Source organism: Apium graveolens, chromosome 7 (genome assembly GCF_009905375.1).
Source record: "Apium graveolens cultivar Ventura chromosome 7, ASM990537v1, whole genome shotgun sequence".
NCBI classification, from domain to species: Eukaryota; Viridiplantae; Streptophyta; class Magnoliopsida; order Apiales; family Apiaceae; genus Apium; species Apium graveolens.
Genome location: NC_133653.1, coordinates 271,629,307 through 271,653,312, shown reverse-complemented (window position 1 = coordinate 271,653,312; position 24,006 = coordinate 271,629,307). Strand labels below are relative to the sequence as shown.

General features: G+C 34.9%; 2 protein-coding genes and 1 long non-coding RNA gene across 5 annotated transcripts; all 3 read left to right on the top strand.

The window, feature by feature from the left end:
• Positions 1–506: 506 nt before the first annotated feature.
• LOC141671861 (putative E3 ubiquitin-protein ligase ARI7) lies at positions 507–2,571 on the top strand. Its single transcript, XM_074478270.1, has one exon. The coding sequence runs from the start codon at positions 593–595 to the stop codon at positions 2,147–2,149; it is 1,557 nt and encodes a 518-aa protein (XP_074334371.1). The 5' UTR covers positions 507–592; the 3' UTR covers positions 2,150–2,571.
• Positions 2,572–4,986: 2,415 nt separating this feature from the next.
• On the top strand, positions 4,987–15,888 carry LOC141672718 (uncharacterized). Of its 3 annotated transcripts, XR_012555681.1 has the most exons (5): positions 4,987–7,903; positions 8,165–8,259; positions 8,570–8,660; positions 14,918–15,316; positions 15,392–15,888. It is a non-coding gene; the product is annotated as an uncharacterized LOC141672718 (long non-coding RNA). The 3 variants fall into 3 exon arrangements; XR_012555682.1 differs by having other exon boundaries at positions 8,173–8,259; positions 14,918–15,888; XR_012555680.1 differs by having other exon boundaries at positions 14,918–15,888.
• A 647-nt stretch (positions 15,889–16,535) lies between these two features.
• Positions 16,536–22,470, top strand: LOC141672702 (D-cysteine desulfhydrase 1, mitochondrial). The gene is made up of 10 exons (XM_074479349.1): positions 16,536–16,766; positions 16,906–16,971; positions 18,098–18,292; positions 18,367–18,477; positions 19,295–19,386; positions 19,725–19,817; positions 20,925–20,982; positions 21,063–21,176; positions 21,450–21,547; positions 21,949–22,470. Exons 1-10 carry the CDS (start codon positions 16,539–16,541, stop codon positions 22,151–22,153), a joined length of 1,260 nt encoding a protein of 419 aa, XP_074335450.1. The 5' UTR covers positions 16,536–16,538; the 3' UTR covers positions 22,154–22,470.
• The last annotated feature ends 1,536 nt before the right edge of the window (positions 22,471–24,006 follow it).

Sequence of the window (24,006 nt, the reverse complement as noted above, 5' to 3'; positions counted from 1 at the left end):
GCATGTTAAGCTTGAGGGAGATTCTTGGCTCCAATGCATGGAGTTGGCTTTACATATTGTGGATACACCTTGCAGGGACATCTATCCGTGTTGTTTACATATTTTTTGTTAACATATATGGAGGGAAAGGAATGCTAGGGCTCATGACAAGGGATGCTTGGACCTCAACAGCTGGATTGTGGTCGATCTACGAGCCCGCCTTTCTAGCTCTTTATGGTTTACTAAACTACTTTTGTAGTAGGCCTGAGTTTATTTCTTGATTGCTTTCTATCTCCAATCTGCATGTAGATTGGTTATTGATAGTCCCTCTGTGGTCTGTCACAGAGCATGGGTTTATCTCTTGTTTTCTTTATATATATACATACTTAGCAAAAAAAAAAAAGAAATTCAATCCAAATATAAGATTATTAATTTCTATCAAATATATTAAATAAAAACTCAATAAATAAATTATTATAATGACCCAGCTCCAGTGTAGTTGTACAATCCACAATTTACCCCTAAATTGCTGGCCCTCTTGTATATAAACACATCTTCTTGTAAGTATATCTTCTATTTACATACACATCATTCTCCTTCTTGATATTTCACCATGGATAGTGAAGATGACAACATCTCCTACGATTATGACATCAGCAACGACGACGTCGTTTCGATGGATTCCGATTTTACGCCGGAGACAAACTCCGGAGACATCCACAAGAAGCGATACAAGGTTTTGTCATCAGATGATATCAAACGCATCCAACACGATCGAATTGCGAGAATCACGGCTTCGTTGTATGTATCTGATGGCACTGCTAGGGTTTTGCTTAATAAGTTTAAGTGGAATGTTAATGAATTGCAGGAGAATTGGTTTGCGGATGAGCAGAGGATTCGAAAAGCTGTCGGATTGGTGGAGAGTAAGGGGAGTATCGAAAAAGGTGAATTGAATTGTTCGATTTGTTTTGATGATTTTGTAAGTGTTAGTGAAGTTAATAATTGTGTTTTGTGTGATCATTTGTATTGTTTATGTTGTTGGAAGAGGTATATTAGTAATTCTATTAAGGAAGGATCCGGATGCTTGTCGTTGAGGTGTCCGGATCCGGATTGTGATGCGGTTGTGACGGAAGAGTTGGTTAATTTGATTGCTAGTGATGAGGATAAGTTAAGGTATAAGGTGTTGTGTTTAGGGGCTTATGTGGAAGGGAATGAGAGGGTTAAGTGGTGTCCGGGGCCGGATTGTGGTTTTGCGATTGAGTATGATGATTTTGGTGGCAATGGTGGAGATGGTTATGATGTTGTTTGTGGTTGTGGTTATTGTTTTTGTTTTAATTGTGGCGAGGATGGACATCGGCCGGTGGATTGTAAGACGGTGGCTAAGTGGGTGGCGAAGAATAATGCGGAGAGTGAGAATACGACGTGGATACTTGTGTATACAAAGCCTTGTCCGAAGTGTAGGAGGCCGATTGAGAAGAATGACGGGTGTATGCATATGACGTGTAGGACGCCATGTGGGTATTCATTTTGTTGGGTGTGTCTTGAGGATTGGAGGAATCATGGGTATAAACCGTGTAATGCTTATGCGGGGAGTGTAGTTAAGGAGAATTATAATGAGGAGGAGAAAGTGAAGCAAAGGGCTAAGAGATCGTTGGAGAGGTATACACATTATTTTGAGAGGTGGGCTGCTAATAACAAGTCTATGAAAAAATCTTTTTCGGATTTGCAAAAGATGCGAACTGTGAATCTAGATGTGCTTTTGGCAAAACATGTTCAAAGTAGTTCTCAGCTGGAGTTTGTCTTGGATGCATGGATTCAAATAGTTGAATGTAGGCGAGTGTTAAAGTGGACATATGCTTATGGTTATTACTTGCCGGAGGAGGATATAGCCAAGACAAGATTATTCGAGTACTTGCAAGGAGTGGCTGAGGCTGCTTTGGAAAAGCTTCATCATTGCGCGGAAAAGGATCTAACAGAATTTCTAAATGATGGCACTACAGCTGAGTTTAATAGTAGTTTTCGTGAAAAACTAGCGAATCTCACTAGTGTGACTGGAACTTACTTTGAAAATTTAGTCAAAGCATTAGAAAATGGTTTAGCAGATGTAGATTCTGGAGTATCTTGTAGCACATCGGAAAGCCCTCATAAAAAAGTGAAAACAGGTGATTGAGGCAACTGAAAAGACCAGTGCTTTGAGACCGGAAACATGTTTTACTTCTCTACATTGTTACCGGATGTGATTCTCACCACATTCGATATGCAGTGCTCAGTTCCCAGAAGCATTATTGGATGAAGAAGGCAGGATCCTCTGGCATCAAAACAATAAGGTAAAAAGAGTCACAAAAGAGTTGGTTGATCCAGCCACCTTGAGTAGTTTAAATTATGATATTAGAGTTGGATTTTTCTCCCTGTTGCTTGACTGTGTAATATATTAAGTGGGACCTTTTTTCATTTTATCATTCCTTAGGTAAAGAGTTGATAAATTGTGTTATATATAAGTTATGTGCATGATGCATATATGTTCTATCAGTTCAATATGTTGAACATTGGAGCTTCTCGAAGTGCTTGAAGAGTTGGGGTGTAATTCTGTAATCTGGCCTGACGTAATTTTGTTCATAAATTTCTTTGATCTTCCCTTCGGTTGGAATCCGATAAACTTGGGACGAAAGAACTAAGACACAGTCTGATCTAGGTCCCAAGGGAAGCAGTAGAAGTAATCGTTCCGTAAATGTGCGAAATGATTCTGTCTATTTTAGCTCATTCTGTTTGATTTGTTAGTAAGGCATGGACTCACAAGGGCTCACATCTCGTCAGGGTGGAACATCTTGTTCCATCTTGTTCTTGATGAAGATAAGAACCTATCGTAATTTGGTTTTGCACTTGTGTGAATTCGTCGAAGTGTATTTGTTGAAACCATAAAAAAATGCGCGGAAGAGCTCTTGAGCACTTTACTGATGAGCGAAGGGGCTTTCAAGGAAGGCTATCAATAGGGTCAACCGGAGATCGACTGAGTTGGAGATTTGCGAACCGAATAGACGTGTCCGGGGAGTGCAGGCAATGGCGGGAGTTGCACAACGCTATTCGCTTTTTGCACTTATATGAATTCGTCGAATTTGGTTGTTTTTCTACTTTTAGTCTTCGGGTGAAATACAAATTTAGCCTATTTTTACATAAAATTAACAAAAATGATCAATTTGTGAAAAGTTAGTCAACTTTAGCCGATGGGATACCCAATTATCAGCGGAGTATTCACTTTATATGAGATACCCAAGTGTCAGTGGAGTATCCCATATGTGAAATACTCCACTACTAGTGGAGTATCCTATACAAATTGGGATACCCAACTGACAATGAAGTATTGAATCGGCTAAAATTGGTCACTTTTTTTCGAATGGCTATTTTGGTTAAATTTTTTCAGAAATTGACTATTTTTTTTCATTTTTTTCGATATATTCCTACATAACATAATACAATCCTCCCATCAATTGAAATATGTAATTAAAAAATTACACCGCCACTCGTCCGAATGGACAAGATTTGAACTGCCCTGTATACAGAACAAAATGATAAGAGGATATTTTTATATTGAATGGTAATCTAACTGTAATAAGAATAATTAATTTTACATGTTTTATTATGACTATAAAAATCATGAAAATTGAAATTCCATTATTCAATTTAAATTTTTAATTCCAGAAAATTTTAATTTATATAATTGAGTTGTATCGAAGCAAACTGGACCTTACCAACCACACGTGAGGAAGAGAATACAAACACTGCTCTGGCCTCAGGACAATGTTATTGGGCCGAATAAATCTAAAACCTGACTCTATACATGGCCCAATCATAATTTCTGTCCAACAATATCAAACAGCTCAAACTGTGATAATTAAATCCGGAGAACTGTTAGTATAGTCGTATCCAAACAACTTTCCTATATCTCACTTACTTATATGTCTCCCGGTGAATACAAATTTGAAATTTTGGAATGATAAGCATCTAAAGTCACAATCTAAATCAACGACATCGTGGTGGGGTGTACAAAATCTTTAATTAACTGAAATGCATAATTTAGATATGAAAATTGTGTAATGATATATGCCATAAAACAAGGTTGTCAATGAAATACATCTGAATCGTATATGTCTTCATACATATCATAATCCATTTAACTTTACCGAATATGAATTTGAATTAAATTTCACTCGAACTTTTTACACGATTTCACTATCAGATCGAATTTGATCTATATCTTGTCTATTTAATTTCTCAAATATGTTTTATGTCGAAATTTTATTGCCCACTCCATATTCGCATCCATTTTAAGGGTGTGCAAGTCATCATTGATAGAAAAATAATTTAATGGAAAACATGAAAAAATTATAAAATTGTTATGCTCTTAAAAATTTATTGAGATAAAATTATAATTTAAATTTGAATTTCAATCAAATACGGACCAAGGATCATATTCGGGTAGAATTATTTTATAAAAAGTACAAGGCATGATCTGAACGAATATATAATTGCTCGTATTCGGGAACATATTTTAATCGAATACGAATTTTTTCAGCTTGTGATTATATATAAAATGAATATGAATCATGTATTATATTTTCGAGATCGATATAACTGTCAATTTACTACCTTCCCTCAACATGTGATCCCGATCAGTTCCTTTTACCATTAACGCATACTCCCTCCGTCCCGCTGTACAGTTTACATATACTGTTTATACGTATTTCAAGACTTCAATAAAAATGGTTTTTTTTAAAAAAAAAATTAGTAAAAATTTAAATATGAAACCTTTTTTTCAGATTTTTTTTAAAAAAAAAAATATTATGTAAAAATATATTTTAAATGAGTATCGAAAAGCGCGTCGAAAAGTAACGTTGAGAGAGTATATCACAACTATTAGGTGTGTGCGAGGCAGGGGCCACTAATTTGTAAGGTGCTATTTTGGACTACCTATTTAAATTTGGCGCTATTTTGGGCTTTCTGGTGAAAGAAGGCGGGGACCAGCAGATAATTCACACACCAAGCACATGAGCAAGCTGGTAATTCACAGCAAGCACATGGAGAAAAGAGTACTGGAATTGTTCATCTGTATATCAAAATTTCTCCCGGTCTCGCTCTCTCTCTCTCTCTCTCCCTCCCTCTCTCTCCCTCCCTCTCTCTCCCAGTCTCCCTCCCTCTCTCTCCCAGTCTCCCACCCTCTCTCTCTCTCTCTTTCTCTCTCTCTCTCTCTTTCTCTCTCTCTCTCTCTCTCTCTCTCTCTCTCTCTCTCTCTCTTATCTCAATCTCTCTCTCACACAGACACACCCACACAATTACTCTCTCTCTATCTCTCTTACACACAATTACACAATTAATTCTGTAATTAGGTTTGTATTTCCTTCAAATCACAATGTTGAAACTAATCGAGTGAGTGAATTAGTGAGTGGACTGGTGAATGGCGACGATCGGAGCGGTTCCTGAGTTGTGTGTATGCATGAACACCAAATTGGTGAGTAATAAGAGTGAGATTTGTGGTGGATTAGTGAGGAGCAGTGGTAGTGTTAGTTTTTGGGTTTTGAATGTGTTCGGAAGAAGAGGAGATGTAGGAGATGGAGAGTCGAGGCGGCGGCGAGGAGTGATGCGAATGTGAATGTGAATGTGCGTGGAGAAGAGTAGTGGTAGTGGTAGTGGTGGTGGTGGTGGTGGTGGTAATGTGAATGGTAATCGGAGCGGTTTTGTCGATATTCCGGTCTCTTGCTACCCGGTTTATTTATGTATGTGTTTATATGTGTGTATGTCAGTGCTGTATCAAACGCGTGAAATGTATGTATGAAGCTGTGTGTCTACTGTTATATTTGTTATTCTTTTTGTGTATCAGTGCTTGTATGAGTTTTAAGCTGTGTGTGTGTAAGAGAGGGAGAGAGAGAAGGAGATGAAGCTATAAGAGGGGAGAGAGAGAGAGAGAGAGTGAGAGAGAGAGAGACGTAGATGAAGTTATAGGGATAGGGAGGGAGAGGGAGATAGATGAAGCTATAGAGAGAGGGAGGGAGGGAGAGAGAGATCTATAGGAAGAGATGAAGTTGGAGAGAGATAGAGAGAGAGAGAGAGAGAGAGAGCAATGTATGTGTACCTTGTGTGTGTGAATGAGAGTGAATTAAAAAATTCGGATTATGGGCAACATTTAAGTTGGTAGATTCTTGTAATTTAGTTAGCTTTTACTGTAAATTGAGTTTATGCTCGCCTTTATCTTGGGTGGGTGTGAGTGGTAGATATCTTGTGATGTCATAGCAATTCCTCTAGATTGATATGTTAATTTATGTAAGCTTTACTTTGGTGTAGGTTGTGGTTGACAATTGGTGCTATGAGTACAAAGTTCATTTAGTGCAAATATTATGTGTTCAAGCATAGTTAGAAGAGGTTTTAATAATAAGTTGCAGCTTCTCTTTTATTAAAACCCGTAAATAGTGTTCAGGAAGAAATAAGGTCATGAAATGGCAACTGAAGAGCATTCCTCAGGGTGTAAATGTAGTTTATAACTCTGCACCTTGTTAGATTAAGCCATCAGAACACTGAACAGTTTAATACCATGACCAAAATGTTGTTCTGCTTTGAAATGATTATAATTTTTTGTTGAGGTGCAATCAAGTTGGAATGCTATGCTAATTTTGTGTAATTACAGTGTAGTAATTATTCAAACATCTACATATCATGCCTCGTGATTTTGATCCCATATTATCTATTGGGTATCTTAATTCATTTGAAAAGATAATTTCCAACTGGCACTTTGTCGGGTAGAGTCAACTTTTTCTGTAAATTTGTTCTGCTAAATTCTTCCTCGCTTTCTTGTTAGAAATTTGCAACTTCTTCGCGTTCCTGATCAAGCTAGAGTCAACTTTTTCTGTAAATTTGTTCTGCTAAATTCTTCCTCACTTTCTTGTTAGAAATTTGCAACTTCTTCGCGTTCCTGATCAAGCTAAGATAGATGAGATTGGTAAGGCAGTCATGCACTTGAAGAGCTCTGAAATTGATGAAGGATACACAACATATGCTGTTGTATCTCACCTGGTGGTTACACCGCTAATTTTTTATATCCCTAGTACATAGTGTAATCTCCTTTCAGTTATTATGTGTTATTTCATATTTGCCACATCTAGTCACATGTGCTCGACGAATCCATGCCGCGTAACCTGGGGGGTACTTCTTTTCAGAATCTTTTAGTGGATGTGAGAGACAATCTACTTTTTAAGCCGGAGTATGCTGGTAATACAAGAGCAGACATTCTACCAAAGGCATCTCTTCGAATTCCATGGGCTTGGTTGCCTGGAGCTCTTTAGAAATTTGTTGATTCCTTTTCTCGCTTTCTTTTATTATCTTTTCATTATGTAATTCCTTGTCTAACACACTTTAAAAAAAATTATAGTATGTGTGAATCTTTGTTGTCTACAACTTATATGAATTCAAGAATGTGGCTATGTATATCCACTTTCTTTTCATTCAGGTTGGAGAAGAGGAGCGTGTGCTAGATATTGGGCGATCTGCCCCTAATCATGCAGATTCTAAGCTTTATACTCATGATTTGCTTCTTTCCATGGCCCAAGCAGAGGTAAGGCAAACAGGACGAGATTTGGTCATTGCAGTGACTAGGTGACTAGGTGCCAATGCAGTCTTGCGTGAACTGCTTAGACAGGGTCTTGATGTCGAAACTACATGTCAAGTTCAAGATAGGCCATGTTTCTTGTATCAAGCACCAAGTGTACTGATGGTTACAGAAATTGTTGAACTACTTCCTTGGGAAAAATTAGCATCTATTTGGAAAAACAGAAAGTCCGTAGAATCACAAAATCAAAGAATTGTAATTGATTGCCACTGTTTTTATTTGGCCTTGATAGCTCATATTGCCATTGGATTTTCTACCCAGCAAAGAGATTTTGTAAGTCTTTCTGATTTCATGCTGGAATTGGGTTATATATGTTTTTATGACTTGGAATAAAAACTCATTTGGCCCATTAGAAATGTGTGTTGATCAAGCAGTTGTCATGTTGTTTATATTTTTTATTACAAGAAAGAGCTGAAAATCTGAGGTGATAATGGATATTGAATATGACAATATGTCTAATAAAGATGTGCACACATGTATATATACATCTAACTTCTATGTTCTATTACATTAATATTGTACATCTCATACAAGATTGGTAGGGCAAAAGTGATTTCCGAGAGCCTGATAGCATCAGAAGGCACTGACTTGAAATTTGGGGAAACTTTTGCCTATTTCTTCTTCGACAGGTACATTTTTCAATTATTTCGATAATATATGTACTTATTGATATGCATTCTGGTGAGCTGATCTCCTGATGTCGTTATCCAGGGTGACGAATCTGTTTTTAGTGTAGTGTTGTATCTTTTGAGAAAACTCAAGTAATATAATGTATCTTTGTCAATATATTATACTCAATTTTATTAGATTATTGTTGTGATATGGTAGGAAAATTGTTTTGTGTGCTAAATTTCAGTTCTTGATGTAGCCATGATCCAAAAGTATACTCTCTCATAATCGACTACCCCTTTGCTATGTTACATCATGATAATCTTTCAGGAATGCAATTAAGTAGTAACAAGTCCGGAAACTTGAATTCCTGTTAGCAGATGCTGTGGCTCAAGGGGCAGACTGTATCGTAACTTCTAAGGTAATTCTAGACTGTTATCTTATATATGAATGTAAGGTAATTCTGTTAAGATTTTCATCTTTTTTTTTCAATTTATATATATATATATATATATGAATGTTGTAGGATTTGTTTTTTACCCATTGCAAGTTCTGCTAAACAAGGACCCTGGCCAAGCAATCTTTTAGTTAAACGATTAGTTGGTGCTCATGTTGATCTCGTGTCAAAGGAAGAGTATTCCAAAGTTGGGAGTTTTGTACATCTGAGAAGTCAAACCTACCCAATGTGGCTTAATATATCAAAAGAAGTTGAACCATAGAATTCTGAAAATGACCAGGTACTCAACTTCTAAACAAAGTTCCTGAATTGTTTAACAATGTACTAGGTAAAAATGAAAAAGAGATAGAAGCTTCACATGATAAAAAAAACTTCATAAATAGATATTTAAAAATTCTAAACTTTTCTCAGTTATAAATGTATAAATATTGCTGAATTGCTTAGATTTTTAAATAAAGCTAAGTTAATCGCTAGCCTATATACACGGTATGCCGGATAATAAGGTGAGTGACTGCCAAGTTTATTTGAGTATTTAGAACAGAGGAATATAACGCTCGGATAATCAAAAAAAATTTAGCACAAAGGAATGTAACACTTAAAACGTCACTATTTACATTATTCATATTAATAATCCATGTACATACATATATATAGATTATGCTATCAAAATGATGACTCCAATGGATATTAGTCGGTCTACAATATGTTATAGTGGTTATATCAAACAATTCCACAAGTTATTAGATACCATCAAGTAGACCTGTCGGATAGTAGCATGTAAAACCTCAACTCTTTTCCACAATACACCAAACTCCCATCTTATTCGAACTCTATAAATTTTGTAACCGGTTGCAAATTATATTTCATGTCATTCTAACCCTACTATGAGGAATCTGCACTGTCTTTTCCCTTTACCTGAATTTTTTCCTGAGAAAGCTGTAGGCGTAGGGGACAATAATTTTGTTGAACTAGGAGGAATCTTGTTTTGCTATCACCTCTATTTCTCCCAGAAGATAAACTACGGATCTCTCCTTTGCATGGTGTACAAACTGTATCTCTTCTCCAACTCCTAGAATACTCCTAGAATAGGTATCATAATAATTTTGTTTGAAGTATTAAAATAATTTGATTGACCTTGAAGACTAAATATGTGGCGAGTCCTTCGGTTGTAACAATGACTCTTTGGTGTGAGTTGTAGATGAACTGGTTCTTTCTTTTACCTTTGCTAATTCTTGTATCACATTTGTGTCATGAAGGGGCTCAGGTGTCATCCGTTCATCCTTAGCTAGTACATTACCAGTTTCAACAATGTATTATTCATGTATCATGAACTCCTTCAAGTTTAACACAAGCTGGTTTTTAAACTCAGTAGGCTCCTCTATCTTATGTTTTCATCCATATCTTACCACACAACGGAACATCCTGCTTGGTTTAACATGTATGAACAAAAATCGCACCTCAAGCATCACAGTACTGATAGGAATGAACTTCAGGGATACCAAAACCAGAACCGAATAAATAAATTGTATATTTTCAATAAAATGAAGAAATATTGGTGGAATTCTCTAAACAAGCTATGAGTATAGTGGCTCAATATCGGGGACTCGGTTTATGTTTGAGTTTGTTGCCAAATCCTGAATGTGACTAACAGAAACCTTATTATCGAGCTCGAACTTGTACCTTTAAACATACACGTACTGCCATATTTCCATTATTTTCATCAAGACAAGTGAAAGTGTAATAAGTAAATACCCTTCTGTATAAATTTGGACAAGCCGATAGGTATACATCCTCTATAGTAAAAAATTGTAAAGAATAACATGTCCACCATAATTTCACTTTCCATATGATAAACATAATAAGACTGACCAGACACGTGAAGATGAACATAGCACGTACAACAACGATTTTTGCAAGAATGTGAATTTTATTATATTAGTTTCAGTTTAGCATTTGTAACTTAATTACCAAAACCAGAAGTGACGGTGCTAGAGTTTCAACAATTTTTTAATATCCACCACATGCATTGCCAATCTTTTCAATGGTTTTAAAACTAAAAGTCACAAAAGTGGATCAAATCATAATCATGTAGTTGAGCTCTGGGATGTAAACTTGACCCTCGTACTTTGAGAGGTAAGAACTAATTTTATCATAGGAAAACAACCTAGACTTAAAGCTTGAGAAATAATCGCAAAAGCTCTTGTTATCATAACTTGACTAGATATAATGGTAGCAGCAACTGCAACGGCCATTAAATTGTTTCCAACAACGAATAAATATGATTGATTTATTCATTCAGAAACGATTTAATGGCTTTGTTTGTGGTTGCGATTGTTGCTGCCGTTTTAGCTAATCAAGGTATGATATCAGGAGTTTTTGCGATTATTTCTCAGGCTTTAAGTCTAGGTTGTTTTCCTTGGATGAAAGTAGTTCTTACCTCTGCAAAGTACGAGGGTCAGGTTAACATTCCAGTTCTCAACTACATGATTATGATTTTCTCAATTTTTGTGACTTTCACTATTAAGACCACTGAAAAGATTGGCAATGCCCATAGGGAGTATTAAACATTAGTTGAAACTCTGGCACCGTCACTTATTATTTTGGTAATTAAGGGTCAAATATTGAACTGAAACTATAATAAAATTTACATTCTTGCAAAGATCATTGTTGTAGGTGTTATGCTCGTCTTCACATGTCTGGTCAGTCTTATAATGTTTATCATATGAAAAGTGAAATTATGGTGGATCATGTTATTCTTTACAATTTTTTTTATCATGGAGGGTATACTTATTAGCTTTCATGTCCAAATTCCTACAAGGAGCTATCTACCTATTATACTTTCACTTGTCTTGATGATAATAGTGAAAATATGGCACTATGTGTACGTTTAAAGGTACAAGTTTGCGGTCGATAATAAGGTTCATGTTAGTCACATACAGAAGTTGGCAACAAACTCAAACATAAATCGAGTCCCCGGAATTGGCCTATTATACTAAGAGTTTGTCATGAAAATCCATCAATATTTCTTCATTTAATTGAAAATATGCAATCTATTTATTTGGTTTTTGTGTCCCTGAAGCTCATTCCTATCAGTATTGTAATGCTTGAGGTGCGATTTTTGTTCAAACATGTTAAACCAAGAGAGTACAGGATGTTCCTTTATATGATAAGATATGGATACAAAGATAAGATAGAGGAGCGTAGTGAGTTCGAAGATTGCTTGTGAAAAATTTAAATGAGTTAATGAGACATGAACAATATATTGTTGAAGCTGGTAAGGGGCTAGCTAAGGATAAACTGATGGCACCTGAGCCATTTGATGACACAAATGTAATACAGGAATTAGCAAACAAAATTGAGAAGGTAAAAGTAAGAACCAATTCACATCGAGTAGTCATTGCTACAACTGAAGGACTCACCGCGTATTTCTTCAACAAGCTCCTTTAAATCATTTTGAGCAGCAAAGTCACCCAATATTTCAAACAAAATTATCACAGTAACTATTATTGGAGAAGAGATGCAGTTTGTACAACATGCATAGTTTATCTTCTGGGGAAACAGGGATGATAGCAAAACAAGATTTCTCATGGTTCAACAAAATTATTGTCCCTTACAGCTTTCTCAGGAAAAATTTCAGGTAGAGGGGAAAGGCAATGCAGATTCCTCGTACTAGGGTCGGAATGACGAATGAAATATAATTTGCAACCGTTTACAAACTTTATAGAGTTCGAATAAGATGGGAGTTTGGTGCCTTGTGGAAAACAATTGAGGTTTTATATGCTACAATCTTACCGGTCTACTTGATGGTCTCTAATAATCTATGAAATTGTATGATGTAACATATAGTAAACGGACTAATATCCACTGGAGTCAACATTTTGATAGCATAATTTATATATATGTACATGGATTTGAATTTTATGTTTTTTGTATTATTAATGTAAAGAATGACGTTTTAAGTGTTACATTCCTTTGTTCAAATTTCGCAAATTAATTTGCTTATCCCGGTGTCATTAATGTAACGAATGACATTTTGGTCCATTTCTCGTGTGGGTGTTGGCCCTAAATGTCACTTTGAGGTGAAAAATGGTCCAAAATGTCATTTCCGGAAATAATAGCCCAAAATGTCACCTCATACGTGACTTAATGTAGCGTTTATAATTTTTAATTTTTTTTCCATACGCCGGTACTCATCCACTTTTCTTTTCTTTTTTTGTTTATTAATTTTCTCCTCATAACTTACCAAAAACCAACGTTTTCCATTTTTGCAATTTGTTTACTTGGTTCAAAACGCTACTTGAAGTAGTGTTTTGGGCCCGGAATACTACTTCATTTAGTGTTTTACACATATTATTTATTTATAAGAATATTTTTAAACCCAACTAAAAAATTGTTGAATCCTAAAGTAATAAAATGTTTAATTTAGAATTCCTTCTTAAATTATTTAATTTAGTTTTAAATATTTACAAAACCCAAAAGTGATTGGTGAACTCTTAAATGTTAAAAATTATTAAATTAGTTTATATCTTTAAATATTCAAATTATTTAGTTTAGAGTTTACACTTTGGTTCCTAGGATTAAATTAGGTTCTAAACCCTAAATTGGTGATTTTTTATTTTAATTTTAATATTTCTAGAACCTAAAAGGGGATTGTTGAACCCTAGAAAATTAAAATTTGTTAAATTAGGGTATACTCTTAAATTTAAAATATAAAATAAAAAAATGTTGAAAACGTAACATTAAGTGGTGTTTCCAGCCTTCTAAACAATACACCATAAGAAGTTCAAAATAAGAAAAAAAAACAAAAAAGAACCATAAACGCTACATGAAGTAACGTTGTGGTATTAAAGAAAAAATCAAAACGCTAAATCGTGTAGCGTTTTGGTTTGTTTCAAAACTGTACACGATGTACCGTCTTGAGGTGACATTTTGGGCCTTATTTTTCAATAATGACATTTTTGGCATTTTTTAATGAAATGGTGACATTTTGGTCCATTTCTCGTGTCGTGATATATTCCTCTTTTAAATTCTCAAACAAATTTGGCAATGACTCACCTTATTACTGGAATACCCTGGTATTCAGGCTAGCGGTTGACTCAACTTTGTTTAGAAATCTTAACATTTTAGCAATATTCGTACATTTATAACTAATGAGGTAAGTTTGGAACTTATATGACTCCCTCAGTCCCAATAAGTTCTTACCATTTGAAACAAATGGTTCGACACGCATTTTAACTTTTATCTCGTATAGTTCCATGACTTAATTTAAAAAATTTCTTTTTCTAAATAAAAATTTAAACATTTAATATTTATTCATAAGAAAAATGTTTTTTTAAATAATTCATGTAATTCTACTAGATAAGAGCCGTAAAATGTTTTTCGATCATTTCGTTTTAAATGTTAAGAACGTATTGGGACGGAGGGAGTATCTATTAATGGAGTTTTTTTATATATGATTATGTGAATCTTCTATCTCTTTTTTATTTTTATAGATACCTTTTACACTGTTAACCAATTCAGACACTTTGTTTAGAAGGAGTACCCTATCATTTTTAGAATAACCTAGAATTCAACTTCTTTTGATATATTGTAGGTTTGACTTCTCATGAAAGCGAAACATATGTAAAATGTGAATCAGATATAGCGCATAAATTTACTTCTTTAACCTGGAACAGATGCTAAAATTATGCACTTAGATGTGCTTATTTAGGTCTTTCTTGCCAAATAATGGTATTTCGGACTTTTTTTAAGAATCTGTGCATCGAATTCTAACCACATTTCAGTAATCAGTAGAGATTCGAAAAGCTGTCAAATTGGTGGAAAGTAAGGGGAATATCGAGAGAGGTGAATTGAATTGTTCGATTTGTTTCGATGATTTTGTAAGTTTTTGTGAAGTTAGTAATTGTGTATGGTGTGATCACTGGTATTGTTTATGTTGTAAGAAGAGGTATATTAGTAATTCTATTAGTTCAGGGATCCGGATGCTTGTCGTTGAGGTGTCTGGATTCGGAGTGTGATGCCTTTGTGACTTCGGAGTTGGTTAAATCAATTGTTAGTGATGATGATAAGTTGAGGTATAGGTGTTTTGTTTAGGGGCAAGCTTTATAGTCACGATTTGCTTGTTTCCGTGGCCCTAGCAGAGGTAAGGCAAACAGGACGAGATTAGGTCATTGTAGTCATTTCCATCGGATAATCTGTTATTCTCCCTTTTCTTATTATAGGTGTTTTCTTGAAGTGTGCAATTGCAACAAATAGTTTTGAGAAGGACAAGATTTCTCAAGGATCTGAAGCTCTTGCATGCGCTTAAATTTGTTATCTCTACTTAAGTGAGGTTTAGTAATTTAATCAAAAGATGCGAACTATGAATCTTGATGTGCTTTTGGCGAAACATGCTCATCGTAGTTCTTAGCTGGAGTTTGTTTTGGATGCATGGACACAGATAGTTGAATGTAGGCGAGTGTTGAAGTGGACGTATGCTTATGGTTATTATTTACCAGAGGATGATATAGCAAAGACAAGGTTATTTGGGTGCTTGCAAGGTGGGGCTGAGGCTGCTTTAGAAAAGCTTAATCAATGCGCTGAAAAGGAGCTTACAGAATTCCTCCATGATGGCACTACAGGTGAGTTTAATAGTACTCTTCGTGAAAAGCTAGCGAATCTCACTACTGTGACTGAAACTTACTTTGCGAATTTAGTCAAAGCATTAGGAAATGGTTTAGCTGATGCTGATTCTGGAGTAGCTTGTAGCACATTAGGAAGCGCTCATAAAAAACTGAAAACAGGTAAATGAGGTTACTAAATAAGACCAGTGCTTTCGGCTTCACTACATTGTTACCGGATTTGAGTCTCAACCACGTACGATATGCAGTGCTCGTGCTTTTAGCCTTTTACCAGTTTTCAGTCCTCTGGAGCATTGTTGGATGTAGAAGGCAGGATCCTCCGGCATCAAAACAATAAACTAAATTATGATTATGATAATTAGAGTTGATTTTTCCTCCCTATTGCTTGACTATGTAAAATATTAAGGTGAACCTTTTCTCAGTTTTACATTCCTCAGGTAAAGTGTTGGTAGGCTCACAAATGGGTAGCAAGTGCTCATCCTATAAACTCACAAGTTACAAGTGCTTATATCTTACAAGTGCTCATCCTTGTCTCTGCTCAATAAAATATCGCAAAAACATTATTTAGTCACTGAAATGTAAACCGGGCAAAATGCGTCCAGATCCATCGGATCAAAATTTATGAAATCGAGATCCGATTCGAGATTGATAATTATCCGAAAATTAAATTAAACTGATTCAAAAATTACCTGAACCGAAAGTTTAACCGAAAATGATCCGAAATATTATATTTGATTATACATTAGAACCGAACAAAACCGAATCATATATTATCTGAACCGAATATAATCCGAAATAAGATAAATTTGTACTTAAAAGTGTTTTATGTTCGTGATAATATAATTATTTAATCATATTTTGAAAAAGTAAATTATATTATATTAAAAATATTAAATTTAATAAAAAAATATTTTTTTAAGTCTCACTAAATAAAAACAATAAAAAAAATTATGATCCAAAAATATCTGAACCGAATTTTATCCGATTTTTATTCAAATTTCATCAGCTTTTAATCTAAATTAGACCTGAACCGAATCACATTCAATCCGATCCTAATGGCTTCCAGTTATATCATAACCAGAAAGTGGAACTGTTCCGAAATTGATCCGATTCGGTTATCGGATCTGTTAGGAAACATATTTTAGAAAGAAAAAATAACTAAATTTAAATTTAAAATATAATTTAAATTATAAAAATATAAAATATACTCATCAATACAAAGATGATGATGAGTGGCGGAGTTACCTACTCACCATTGATCAACACTAAACTCAGTGCTTTGAATCCCACCAAAAAGATAAAGCTTCAATTTTTCACTAGTTGCTCAGCTACAGAAATGCAGGCCCAGAATTCATTCACCTTTGAGTTTCTTACCAAGAAATCTTATGATCCTCCTTCTTGGGCTACCCACCTTAATCCCATCCCCTCTCACACCTTCTCTCTTGGACATGTAATTCTGTCTCTCTCTCTCTCTCTCTCTCTCTCCCTCTCCCTCTCCCGCTCTCTCTCTCTCTCTCTCTCTCTCTCTCTCTCTCTTTTCTCTGTGTTTTTTAGTTATTGATGAAAAGGGTGTTTTTAATTGGTTTCAGTTTCCAACTCCAATTCATAAATGGAACTTGCCTAATTTACCCAAGAACACTGAAGTTTATCTAAAGGTCAGTCAAATGTTATGAATATTGTCATGTGTGTGGTGTGTGTGTGTTTTGGATTGTTAATATTTGTGTGGTCTTATATCTACTGTAATAATGCAGAACCAATTGAAAATAAGAATAAGTGCATAAACCTTTTGTATTCAACATAGAAGCAGAAAGAAACTTCAATGTAGTTTAAAAGTGTACTTGTATAGGGGTTAGTGAGATATGTCAAAATGGTGCTTGACATTTGGCATATTTTGATTATTGTAGAATGTTACTTAATGTTTGCTTTGATTTCATTAGTTTAATGGAACTTCTCTAAGATGATCTGTAGTGTTGCGAGTAAGGGGGTTTTAGACTTTAGAGTGGTTTAAAAGGCCTTCCTTTTGTCATTTGGGTATATAAATCCTCATAAAACATATATATATATATATACTTCGTAAATGAATCAAAATTAAGTAGACCTACATTTTTTCCAATCGAACTAATGTAATTTATGTTAAATTTCTTGTTAACATTTCTGACAGGATAAAAAGTAAAAAATCAAAGAAGTAGAATAAGCAGTTTACATGGTGTAAGTATCTACCAATGGTCAGTTTAGCATTAGTATGATCAACAGAACCAACTACGGAGGAAGTTGCTGTGGAAAAAGCCTACAAGTGCTTGGCAAAAATTTTGAGTTGATCGTCTAAAACGTGTTTATTTTATGTTTGTATTTTGTAAATTGAACTTTGGAGGTGTTTTGAGCTGCTTTTCGCAAAAGTTGCTAATTGATGTGAAAGCAATTTTCCCAAGTTTTTCAAATGAAAAAATAGTAATATTGGAAAGCTGTGAAACATTGCTTTTATGATTTGTGACCAAACAGGCTTGATATATAGCGTCTTGGTTTTTACAAAATTAGTGTAGTATTGTTCCTTTTGTTGTATCTTTTGAGGAAATTCAAGTACTATTGTACAAAATGCAGTTACATCAATGGCTGTTTAATGTATGATTGAACTTTGTCATATGTTATACTCCACTCTATTAAAATGTTGCTGTGATGTGGTTGTAAAATTGTTTGGTGTACTAAAGTTTGGTTCTTGATGTAGCCTTGATCAAAAGTATTTTAATTTACTTAAAATTGACTCCTCATTTTGCTATGTTATAGCGTGATGATCTTTCAGGAATGCAATTGAGTGGTAATAAAGTCCGGAAACTTGAATTCTTGTTAGCAGATGCTGTGGCTCAAGGAGCAGACTGTATCGTAACTATAGGAGGCATCCAGAGTAATCATTGTCGTGCAACTGCGGTGGCTGCTAAGTATTTGAATCTAGACTGTTATCTTATACTACGCACTTCTAAGGTAATTCTGTTAAAATTTTCATCTTTTTGTTTTAATGAATATGTGAATTTAGATTTTGTCTTTACCCATTGCAGGTTCTTCTAGACAAGGACCCTGGCTTGACAGGCAATCTTTTGGTTGAACGATTAGTTGGTGCACATGTTGATCTCGTGTCAAAGGAAGAGTATTCCAAAGTTGGGAGTTTGGTATGTCCGATTGCCAATTTACTGAAATTTGCATCTTTTAAACTTTTGTAGGTTTCTGTACTTCTGCTATTAAATTCTTCCTTTTTATATTCACAAATTTCTATTGTTGTCAGGGATTTAGTGTTCAAGCAACGTATTATTGACTTCATAAAAGAAGCATTTTTATGTAAATTAACTATATATATGTGTGATAAAAGTAAACATTAACAGTGACTTCATTCAACATTAAATTGGCTTCGTTAAAAAAAATAACAGTATCAGACAAATTCTATGGACAAATCAATTCTGCATCTGGAAAATAAATATCTGTTTTTGGGCAACGTTCCCAATATAAGGCTGCTAGTTACTGTTACTTGAGGAACATAAAACCATAATTCCCCCTTTTTAAATTACATACGATGCCACGATAGTTCCCCAGGTGCTCTGGAAAACTCTTCTAGAAGTGCAACTGCGAAAAATACCCCAAGCACCCAGCAAAATAAAATAAAATGTCACTTGAATTCATTGAAAGCTATCTTTTTATGTGTTTTCCTACACATCTACAAAATGTTGTGCTGTGTGAATTTCCACCAAATCGCAGGTGTAGTTAATTTTATTCTGGTGTCAGTTCAATTTTGACCTGTATCTACCCAGCCTTTGTAATTTCCAGCAGTTAAACCTACCTCTGATCAATTTCCTGGTCTTGTAAATAAAATATATGGTCCAGATGTGTTGAATAGTCCATGCAGTAGCTTTTCCTTACCTTAATTTATAGTTTTTTTAGTGCTCACTCAGCGTCTCCCTTTCAGTTTGACTTATTTCTTGTGTTTGATCTCAGGCTCTTACAAATTTATTGAAAGAAAAGTTGCTAAAAGAAGGGAGAAAACCATATGTCATTCCGGTTGGTGGGTCAAATTCTCTTGGGACATGGTAAGTGACATGAAAATGTCAATGTCTATGTCATAGAGTCAAAAGAAAGCCAAGCCCAAAGTTTTCTCAGACGTACTTGCTGTGTATAGTATCTGGTCTTAATAAACTTAATGACCTTATGTAACACCCATATAAGCACGTGTAATTGGATAGAAGAAACGGTAAATTTTACTTGGCCTGAAGTTAGACGTGTCTATAGGTTTTTCAGAAAGGAAGGGAATCGTATAGGTTTACAGTATATCTCAGGTGCTTACATGAATTTGTCCAAGATACTACTAGTGAGATATGCTAACTACACATGATTGCTACCGTATTTACTAATTATTTCCTTTGTTCAGGGGCTATATTGAAGCAATTAGGGAGATTGAGATACAGCTTCAACAAAGTGCTAGCAGTCTGGGGTTTGATGACATTGTCGTAGCCTGTGGCAGGTGTGGTTCTTCATACATCTTCTTTCTGTATATAGTTCAACCTATTCCTTGCTGAACATGATAAATGTTTTTTAAAGGCTTCAAATCGATAAGATACGTAAAGACAATCAATTTCCCTTGTAATTTAGATCACGCCCTTCCATCAATATATTTAAGACTGAATGTATTGATTTTCTGAGGCTTGTTGAGTGAACAATTTCCAGTATTCAGATTTAAATTCAACCGGCTACAGTACATGTACTTTTAGTATCTCAGCTGGTTGAGTGTGGTGGCTTGCCCTTTCTGACACCCTACAAACTAAATATCCAATGTTTCGGGTATCTGTAACCTTCAATGATGATTTCTTATATATGATTTTATGGATGTTTTTTCTTGTTGGAGGGTGGGATAAAATGCTTCTAAACTGATATGTGCTTGTTTGCGTTTTTTTTAACGTGTAGTACTTGGGTTGAAAATTTGAATGCATGCTTTAAAGTCATAGTTGTTAGAAAGATACTCTGCTGCCTACTTCAGTTAAAAAATTTCCCTGGGATATTTTGATGGTTTGTGTCATATCCCTTTATGGAAGTGTTTTCCTCCTAAATTGTCCTAATGGCATTTTTACTTTCTCATAGAACATTTATACCAGTTTGGCTGGTCCCACCACCATAATGCTACTTCAAACTAACTTGTATATCAACCATTCGTCTTGAAACTCATCCAAAATCTCCCTACAATGTACGTTTGATTCGAACTACTTTGAAGTCTTTTCCAAATACTGGTGCAAAGTTAACTTCATGAGGGTGAATATCTTATATGTAAATACGAAAAGCATGCCCATGCCTGCATAGAAAGTTAGTTTGTTGCAAGAAACGAAAGCTGAGCATTGTTAAATATTATGGTGAAAGGACAATTTATGATGATCGGATTTTAGAGACTGAAAACTGGAATAAATTAAATTCCTAAAAGTAAGCTACGAAGTCTGCTACTACAAAAATTACTAAACTGTACTCCCCTGACTTTGATACATAAACACTAACAAACATAAATCAGATAAAATTAGCGTTTCTTTTATGAATCGAAAGTTTCATAATCTAACAATTTGTTTCCTGTTCAAATGTTACATAGCGGGGGTACAATTGCTGGTTTGTCGATTGCATCATGGTTGAGTTCACTCAAAGCAAAAGTAAACATTCTGTTTTGTTTTTTGCCCATCATACTTGTTAAAATAATAAAGGAATTCATTCTAAGCTCGCTTGGTTACAGGTCCATGCATACTGTGTATGTGATGACCCTGAATACTTCTATAATTATGCCCAAGGCCTACTTGATGGACTCCAAGCTGGTGTTAGATCACATGATATAGTTAACATTGAGAACGTAAGTACATTGCTTACATTAACTGTTAAAATTGAATAATATTCAAGTCTATTTTGGTACTTGTTAAATTTATTTTTCATTACTGTTGGCGTTATGTAAAAGGTGTGCAACTAGTCGTACAACTATTACATATGTAAAATCTGATTAAAGCATTTAATCGTGTTCATCATTCATGTCTTTACACCTAATTACTTCAATTTTGTGCAGCTACTGCTATTATATGAGTTGTAATGTATTATTAACTATATATCTTTTCTTTTGATGCTGCACCAGGCCAAAGGAGTTGGCTATGCTTTGAGCACAACCGAGGAGCTAAAATTTGTCAAAGAAGTTGCTGAGGCCACGGGTGTTATACTTGACCCTGTTTACAGGTTTAAGATGTTATATTCTGCAGTTAAAAAGTTCACAAGTTCTCAAAGCCGAATTGTCCATCCCTAACATTTAAATTTTGCGCTCATCTCTTGCTGACAAATAAATTGTGAAGAAAAAAGGGCTATTTGTTTTGTTAGAACTAAAATTTCATAGGTTTCAAGGTTGCCTGGTGCAGAGAGTATATAGTTGTCCAGAAATTAATTTACATATACCACTAACTAAATCAATATAGTAGATGCTTCTTATGATTATGTATTTAAAGACTGGTCCATATAAACTAATGCATATTTTAGTAAAATGTAAAATGAAAATATCTCTTGTTAAATTTTGTGACAGCTGTGGTTTTACAAAAGGCTAGATATTTGGTTTCCGAAATATTTACATTACGTGTTACTTGTAGTGGAAAAGCTGCTTATGGAATGATGAAACAGATGGCTGAGAATCCAACCAAATGGGAAGGAAAAAGAGTCCTTTTCATTCACACCGGTGGACTCCTAGGTCTGTTTGACAAGACCGAAGAACTTGCAGCGCTCGTCGGAAAATGGCGAACTATGGATGTGCATGAATCTGTGCCGCGTGAGGATGGCATTGGAAAAATGTTTTAGATGGACAAGCTAAGCAATGATATCTCTGAAATCGTTTCGTCAAACGTAACATTCCATTGCTGGTGTTGTTCTGGCCTGTCCGGGTGCTTTTTAAGTTTTACCGTAAGTTTGGCATTTCTGGAGCTAAAAGGAAGGAACCACCAAAGAGTTGATGATTCAACCAATTTGCGGTGGAAAAGCAAGAGCAGAGTAAAAGTTACATGAGTAGAATAACTATATGATAATTAAGTTGCAAAAAAATTTAAAATTTGAGTGCTCAACTGTGTAATATTGATGGAACTGGTATTCCTTTCGAAATGTGATTAGTATTGATCAAATGTGGTAGGGCTGTAAATGAGCCGAGCCGAACCGACTAGTTTTGTGTAAATATACCCAACCAAGTGAACTTGGGAGTGGAAATAAGTAGCTTCTGCGTAAAATAAAATTAATGGATATGTGGTTGAAAAGAAATTGAATTTTTGTCCAATTTTCCCGTAAATAATCTTAAAACTTTTGAATTTATCTTAAAATGAATTAAGTTAGAGGTATCTTTCACATCCTCTAAACCTGCTAATTTCCTATGCAAACGTTTGTCAGGCACAAAATGCTGCTAAATTATTTTCCGGACAACAAAATTTTTAATTTTGATCACTTCCTACATTTTACATAAATAAAGTCAATAAAATTCTAATTTAGATAGATAAAATGTTTATTAATGCAGTTGCTGGTCTCAGTCACCGGTTGCAGTTTTGATGCATGCAGGATTTCATATTATTATGTCTCGTAAATAGTTAGTATTTTCGAGTTCGTTCTTTGTTACTGTTAATTTTAGATCAGCGTGAAAGAGGGTAATTTTGGGCCAGTCGACAAAAATAGCCGATTTCTCAACAAAATGTATCAAAATGACTTGTTTCAAAAACCTGGCCAATTTTAGCCGATCATATACGCATATGTCAAGAGGGTAATTCAGGATACGCATTCAGAATTGAAGTAATTTAAAATACGCATTTCAGAACAAGGTAATATAAATTTTATAACACAAAACACGCATTTGGTATGGGAGTATATGAACTTTATATGCATTGAACAGATGCGTATTAGTATTATATTATATATACTGTTAAGAAGAAATCCCATGCTGCACAGACGCACCTATCCCATGGGACTATGTCCCACCTACTTTTCCATGCCTTCGTTCTCCGTCTTTTGCAAATTGCAGATAGCAGATGTGGAGAGCACGAGGTGGCAAGCACTCGGACTACAAATATTTGTAATACGCATACGTCAGTAATGTATTGAATCGGCTATAGTTGGCCAATTTCTTAAAAACTGTCATTTTGGTAAAAAATCTCCAAAATTCGGTTATTTTTGTCATTGTTTCGTAATTTTGATGGTTGTTAATTACAGACTAGGACTGTTGCAAATTCTATTTCATACGTCATTTCAACTCATAAAAAGCTAGTCTGAGACTTTGTCTTACCCGCTTGCATGAAATTTAGGATTAATACTTAGCAGCAAAAAGCGGATAAAAAAGCGGATAATTTCCATCTTATAGGTTGATCAAATTCGCCCAAGCCTCGTTCCCAGAATTCCGGTCTCCAGTGAATAAATAGGATTTAGTTCTTTTCCTCCTTTTTCCATCCAACCCATAGAGTTCAAACCAATCAATATCACACTTTTAAGAGTAATATTAATTTCGAGCCATCACAATATTACTATTATATATAAAAATTTAATGTATTGCGGTAGTAAATCTGTAAGATGTCATTGTCATAAGAGTACAGGGTGATAGTCCATATGGCTCCTGGGAGAACCACCCCCAGGCCTTCAGCTCCATACAGCTCCTGGGAGGCCTACTCCTAGGCTCCTAACTC

What these genes read in the sequence shown, in the direction of transcription:
- LOC141672702 (XM_074479349.1), top strand. Translation starts at nt 16,539, where the DNA reads ATGATGATGAGTGGCGGAGTTACCTACTCACCATTGATCAACACTAAA. An exon ending in ATTGTCGTAGCCTGTGGCAG is followed by an intron (nt 19,818 to 20,924) that starts GTGTGGTTCTTC and finishes AATGTTACATAG; the next exon opens with CGGGGGTACAATTGCTGGTT. An exon ending in TGAGTTCACTCAAAGCAAAA is followed by an intron (nt 20,983 to 21,062) that starts GTAAACATTCTG and finishes GCTTGGTTACAG; the next exon opens with GTCCATGCATACTGTGTATG.
- LOC141671861 (XM_074478270.1), top strand. Translation starts at nt 593, where the DNA reads ATGGATAGTGAAGATGACAACATCTCCTACGATTATGACATCAGCAAC.